This window comes from Sprattus sprattus (assembly GCF_963457725.1).
Source record: "Sprattus sprattus genome assembly, chromosome: 8".
Taxonomy (NCBI): domain Eukaryota; kingdom Metazoa; phylum Chordata; class Actinopteri; order Clupeiformes; family Clupeidae; genus Sprattus; species Sprattus sprattus.
Window position 1 is genome coordinate 6,572,283 of NC_137927.1, and position 7,500 is coordinate 6,579,782.

General features: G+C 46.0%; 1 protein-coding gene across 1 annotated transcript in view; it reads left to right on the forward strand.

Moving 5' to 3' along the window:
* The window catches only part of fstl5 (follistatin-like 5), a gene marked incomplete at both ends in the record, with an annotated part of 139,702 nt that overhangs the window by 69,216 nt on the left and 62,986 nt on the right, over positions 1-7,500 (forward strand). The window contains one exon of the mRNA XM_080843628.1: positions 4,295-4,415. Within this exon, the coding sequence (XP_080699754.1) occupies positions 4,295-4,415 (121 nt within the window). The remainder of the gene's footprint in view (positions 1-4,294; positions 4,416-7,500) is intronic.

The window sequence follows — 7,500 nt, forward strand, 5'->3', positions numbered from 1 at the left end:
AACCAAAGGAGGAGAGATGAGAAGCATTTTTTTCTCTTTGTTTGTCTCTATGGAACAGACAAAAATCCCACCTTCCTAATAGGATTCAAATACAATGGGGAAACAACTCAAGATGACAGCAACTGGAGTTTTTCAGGGAACTTTGATGCTTTGAAAAAAACATACAGGATCCTCTCGGCCTGTGAGAGCACAGCTATGGTTCTGACACGCTAGTTTATACGGCATTCATTTAAATAACTGAATAGGTAAGCAGCCCCTCTGTGTGCGATATCTGCACAGCAGTCTCCAGATCAGCGGTGGGGTGGCGAGTATGTGGGCATGTTGATGGTACCTGTCTGAAGGTGCTGGCACTGAGGCGGATAAATGCGCCTCATTCATATTCCTGCAGGAGGCCATTGTGCTGTTCCTTTGCCTGCAGAGCTCTGGGCTCTAGCAAGACACAATTTATTCTCATTGTGCAATATTTCCATCCGCATTTGCATATTTCTTCATATCCGGTATCTGGTTTGAAGAAGCCGCAGGAGTGTCCGCGTGGGGGTGGGGGTGTTTGGGATGTCTGGGGGTGGGCGTGGTAGGGGTGTGTGTGTGTGTGTGTGTGTGTGTGTGTGTGGAGATGGGCGGAGAGGGGAGGGGTGGGTTAGAGAAATGCTTTTCCATGCGCTCGGGGGAGAAGATACAGTATTACATGGTGGAAAATTGTGAACCTGTGCAGAATGCACAAGTACAGCTTGAGCACACACTCACACACACACACACACACACACACACACACTCACACACACACACACACACACACACACACACACACACACACACACACACACACACCCACACACACACACACACACACACACACACACACACCCGAGTCCGGGCTAAAGTGGAGAGAGGGGTGCAGTGAAGGGGTAGGGTTGAGAGGATAGCCCATCCAGAGGCCTGGCCATGGACCCATGCACACATAAACCCCAGCATGCAAGCAAGCCCATGTCTCCTTCACACATGCTCCTTTCTCCCTGTCCCCACAGGGTTTAATCTGGGCTGGGATAAGGCAAACCTGGACTCGTTCCTATGGCAGCCATCTGTAAACGTGTTTCTTGAGAAACTACATTTCAAATGTCATAGCACCTCGTGCACACACTCTCCTGCGTCTCCACGGCTACACGCGTGCCTGCCTCAGAAGTGGCCAAGGGATGACCAGTCAGTCACACGGTGGGAGCTCTCCTGTTAATTTCTCCTCTCGCCACGGTGTGGGGCAGGACTGTTTGGGTCGCTCTGGAAACGCCAAAGCCAGCTCTCTTGATACTGTGACAAATCCACATGTGAAATACAAAAGTTCAGCGTGACCAAACATTAAGAGAGCTTAATCACTTGTGATCGTGATGTGTCCGACCAGGAGAGCACCGACAATTACTGACTTTTTATTCATATCACATTAATAGTTAATCTATGTAACATAATATTACTGTCCTATGACACGTTTGGTGATGGATTAAACCCATCCCATTCCCCAAGCGTAGAGTAGAAATCCATTAATTAGTCTGTATTGGCGTATGTCATGTGCCCAGTGAATTGATTTGACGAGGCCTGTCGAGGTTTTAAGGAGTCTCTTTTGGTCTGGGCTCCTGTGGTCCCTGTCTGCTTTATGAGAGCTGTAACACTCGTTTAATGAGGAAAGCTATTACACTAATATCCACGCACTGGCCGAGGCGTCCTTAATAGTGTTTGGCTATATGTCGTTTCCTGCTTAATCTTGTGGAGCTTGTCTAATTGAACATCAATTTGACATGGGCAGTTTGATGGCTGTGATGCGAGTCTCGGACTGTGGGGCTCCCATGTGATTTGTCCTGAGCTGGGGCTTTTAAAGGCTAAACTACCTCTCTCCCCTTCCCTTTTTCCTTGAGTGAAATATGTACTGTGGCGTCCAGGCTTTTAGTGCTGCACACACACACACACACACACACACGCACACGCACACGCACACGCACACGCACACACACACACACACACACACACACACACACACACACACACACACACACACACACACACACACACACACACACACACACACACACACACACACACACACACACACACACATACACACACACACACACACACACACACACACACACACACATACACACACACACACATACACACACACACACACACACACACACACACAGACACACACATGCCTAAAGAGGCAAAGAGGAGATCTGGCCCTCTGCCATTAAACATTTAAGCAATGAACGTCCTGCATCAAAGGCCGGGATCCTCAGTTGTCTCTGATCACTACATGGCTGCAATCAAAGGCTCGTCAGTAGGAGAGACGCGGCAGGAATGAGAAATGTGTCTGTCTGTGTGTGTGTGTGTGTGTGTGTGTGTGTATGTGTGTGTGTGTGTGTGTGTCTGTGTGTGTGTGTGTGTGTGTGTGTGTGTGTGCAGCCCTGCAGGACCTCCGTGGAAGCCTACAGCTGTCAGGAGGGCAGGCGGTCAGTAGGATAGGAGCTCACTTCACATGCACACACACACTCACACACACACATACACATAGGCATGGAGAAATACACATGATCTAAAGTACTATTTAGGTATGACAGAGACAGAAGGGGAGGGAAGGGAGGAGAGGAGAGAAGATAATAGAAAATAAGTGGAGAGGAGAGGAGAGGAGAGGAGAGAAGAGACAGAAGGAGAAGGAAGGGAGGAGAGGAGAGGAGTTAGTGAAATGGGACAGCAGGAGATGAAGTGTGGGATGGAGTTGTAGGACACAGGACAGGTAAGAGGATTAAAGCTATCAGCAGATAAAGCTGGACTAGACTAACCTGAAATGGAGGGCCAAGGAGACAAACTGCAGGAGGTGAAATGTGTGTGCTGAGGTTGCACACACACACACACATGCACTCACTCACCCAGTCCACACATTCGCAAACACTCATACTCACACACTCACAGACACACACACACACACACACACACACACACACACACACACACACACACACACACACACACACACACCAATCTGAGAAACTCTTCTACAATGAAGACTAGGTCTCTGAAATCAAAATGCCTCTGAATGCAATCAGTTGTTAAACATGAAATTGCTCCTCTGTTGAACACTTGTGCAATCATTATGTTGTAACTGGCATGGCTGAGCCAGGCTTGAGTCTGCCTGTTGTTTGTGCTTCTGGCATTCAGGAAATAGCCCTGCGGTATATTCTCAGTTGTTGACATTTTACTGATGTTGATATGTGGGTGTTGTTTTTTTACTGTAAGTCTTTTAACATTACCGGTTATTGGAAGTCTTTTTCTGTGTGAGGAGAAGCATTTATCTCAGCACACCCAAGCGCTGTGCACTGACTAGCATCCACATCTCACACCCAGGTGCTGTGCACTGACTAGCATCCACATCTCACAACCAGGCGCTGTGCACTGACTAGCATTCACAGCTCACACCCAGGCGCTGTGCACTGACTAGCATCCACATCCACATCCACAAGCCGGTGTCAACAGAGCTAACCCCCATGGCAAATCAGGGCCAGGTTAGGATGAGCCATGACCCAATGTGAGACAGTGATATACCAGGTGTAGTATACAGGCTTTACATTTTGGTGGACTACTTGCACACACACACACACACACACACACACACACACACACACACACACACACACACACACACACACACACACACACACACACAAACACACACACCTGTGTTTTGAGGTGTTACAAAAAAACAATACAATTATATAAATAAAATAAAAAACATGAATGTCTGAATGGGTGTTCCAGGATGTGATTTTCTTCTTGATACAAAGGGGGGCAGGGAGAGACACAACAGCAGACAGAAGTGCCATGTTTTTAAAATCACCATATAGTCTCATTATGTGTGTGTGTGGGGGTCAACTCAAGGCAGCAGGCGACACACTTACAGTGGAGGTTAACTTGTATATTAGAATAACTACAACTTCTGCACAAGCTGTTACAGTGGAGATGAGCTTCAATATGAGAATAACTACAACTTCTACACAAGCTGTTACAATGCAGAATAACTTTTATATTACAATTACGACAACTCCTACACAAGCTGTTACAGTGGAGATAAGCTTTTGTATTAGAATTACGACGACTTCTACACAAGCTGGTACAATGGAGATTAGCTTTTGTATTAGAATTACGACAACTTCTACACAAGCCGCTACAGTGGAGATGAGGCAGGTTGTGAAGGTGAAAAGCAGGGCTGTGTTGGTGTGCATGTCTAAGCTGTGTTGTGTTTTTGTCACAGGTGATTAAACAAGAGGGCCTGACCAAAACCTCATCAGACTGCACTCTGTTCGACCTTCTCAAGTACAACGATGAGGATGACGATGAGCATCTCATTAAAGAGGAGTTCTACACTGCATTTGGTAAGTGCTTGTGCTGTAAGTGTGTGTGTGTGTGTGTGTGTGTGTGTGTGTGTGTGTGTGTGTGTGTGTTGTTCTTCTTACAGTGATGCAAATACTCTGTTTCCAGACCGCAGCTTGCATACTGCTTATGTTTGTTAAAAGAGTTCAAACCAGACAGTTGCACAAACCGAAGTAAAGTGTTGCCCAGCAACGGATACGGTCAATTTGCAGCTAAGTTGAGTCAGAGAGGCTATTTGCGCATTTGTATCTATACACTCACCTGTCTCTCCGGTTCATGGTCATTTGGACATTTCCCTACTCCATTAGCTCACTGGAAAACTGTCAAATGTATCGTCAAATAATCATTGCCTCAACCTGGGCATTTTAAGAATGAATGAAATGTTGATGTTGTAGATCAAATGCAGAGTGATAAATAGCGGCAGTCAGAGTGTGGTTGTGCCAGGATATTCCCATGAAATGCCTCTTGCCCTATCAGAAATGAATAAATTGTCATCCGGAACTAACTGTTGTATAACCAGTTTCATACGACAGCTTGTTTTTCACTGCGCGCCCACACACTTAATAAACTCTGTGAAGAGCTTGCTTAGTGTTGCTTACATGTTGGTTATTGCACAGTAGTTATGAAGATGTGCATACTACATATCTAACAGCCCTTGGAGCCCTGAGGTCTGTGATCTCTCCTCTTACAGACTCACATAGGACTCCTCCAGCAGACTGGTCATGTGTTTTTTGTGTCACGTCAGACTTGACTGCATTCTTTCCATATAAAAATGTCATTATATGGAATCAATTCAATGTCTGTTGCTTTCATTTTCGAACATTCTTATACCGAAGTCCTGAACACCTACTTAAAGTCATTCTCTGTGTTTTGATGTCAGTGCATGATGCATGAACAGAGATGATGGGACTTTAGAGTTCTTACCGTAGTCCTCACCGTGCCTCCTCACAATGGCGTAACTCTCCGCAGTCCGTGTGGAGGCCAGGTCTCAGCCAGGTCTGAGCCAGATCTGAGCCAGATGTCATCAGTGCTCCCTCTGCCATGGTTATTCCTCTGCCTGATAATCATCTTTATCAGATGAGATGAGCACGGCAGTTGGGAATACAGTAGCTGCTAAGTTTTGAACGTTCAAATTGAAATGAATGTGTTAAGCAGAAGGGGGCTTTTAACCGAAAGTGACTAGAAAATGAGGTCCCATTTATAAAACATGCAGAACAACAGATGGCCACTTTACAAGAACGTCTGAGTGCCTACTTATGCCACAATCCACATGAAGTCTTTAACAAGCCATTTCTTATATAATGCTAAAACTTTACCAATGAAAGATCAGACCATGGTTAGTCTTAGGCTGAGGGATCATGCATTTTATAGTAGAAAAGAGGAAGAGAATGTTAAACTTTCTTTCCTTGTCTTTTGCCTTTGCTTCTCCGTCCTTCCTGTAGGCAGTGTGTGAGGAACCATGCTAGGTCATCATTTTTAAAACAGTTTCTATTTCTGAACTTTCTCTTCAGAGTCTCTGAAGCTGAGAGCGTTGATGGTGCCTGCTGGGGTGTCATTGCTTTAACGGCTCCGCTTAATTCTGCCCTACTGCTTACTGCCAACTTAAAAAAAAAAAACAGACAGAAGTGATAGTGGCCGCTGAGGTGCAGTTCTCAATAGGTCTTAGCATGCTCTGCAATACTTTAGTTCAAAAACATTTTGAAGCAAATTCCCTTCCATGTTTTTTACGGGTATGTTAACTGCAATGCCAGCATGTTGCACATTCTTCAATTGCTTTTTCTCGGTGCTCTGTATTGAGTCATGACACCTTAATTCAGGTGGTGTGCCAGAGCCTTTATATTGAATTTCATTCGTCTTTCGGCTCATTTCTATTGTGCAAGCGGAGCCCATTAACACCCAGGAGGCAGAAAATGGGAGCGAGGTAATTTCCTGGCCCATTGTTCATCTAGCCTCTTTTATGGACGTTGATCAGCATGGAAGCAGGCGAAGCTTCCCACAGGATGTGAAATCTGAGCTTTGGAGTACAGCACAGTGAGGGCTTTTCTCTCTCATGTACAGCACCCCCTCTCTATTTAACTATCTGGTTTACTCAGAGAGTTGTGTTGATGTCGGTTTAGCTTGTCTTGCATGTGTGTGTGTGTGTGTGTTTTGCAGCTGGATTCATTGGAGCGAATATTCTAATGACTGAGTTTTTCCCCTGCCGATCAGTGTCAGTTTTCAGAGCAGTGTTCGCGTACACCAACTATAAAAATTTGAATATAAATAAAATAAACCTCACCAAATATGTCCCACCAGAAATAAATCCCACCCAAGACGTTCCACCTGATAAAAAAAACAGACTAAAGACACCCGGTCTGGCATTGGGCTCTTATTTTCTTCACTGTTAGCAAACACAGGACCCCTAAAAGAGAGAGCACGCTGGCTTAAGATGACAAGAAGTCAGACGGATCTTTTCAGCTGTTTACGTTACGCTCGTCTTTTCTGTCCATGTCATTTCGTTTTCCTTCCTTTCACCGCATATCTGCCGCCCACCCTGCCTCTCTCAGCCGCCACTGAGTCTGGGTCTCATGGGCCCTGGTCCGGCCCAGGTTTGTTCTGGAGTCGGCAGCCGAGTGGGTTGAAATTTCTCCCCGCCTCCGAATCCACTTCCATTATGTACAGGGAGAGATGGAGGACGGAGAAAAAGAAAAATCAAGACATAGATAGAAGGGGGGGGGGGGCTTGAATCCTTAACGAGGTCCCACAGTAAAAGTGCTCAGTTCCTCATCAGCTCGCTGTGTGAAGAGGCTTGGAGAGAGCACTGCAGCCTCCGCACCTCATGGCACAGCATTATGGGATTGCGTGGGGGAAGAGGCCCTTCAAGCGGAGCTAATCAAACAGGCACATCCGAGGCAACACTTACTGCTTCTCCTCCCCTTTCCCCTCTCCCTCCTTAAAGAGTTGCAGCTTTTTCCCAAACTACTTTTTCTCCCCCCCACCACACCACTGAACTTTCAGATATGCCTCAGTCATGAAAGGAATGTGGAGAAAAAAAAACCTGAACAGCACTTAATGATTCTTCTGCTGGTTCCCCTGCACTCTCCCCCT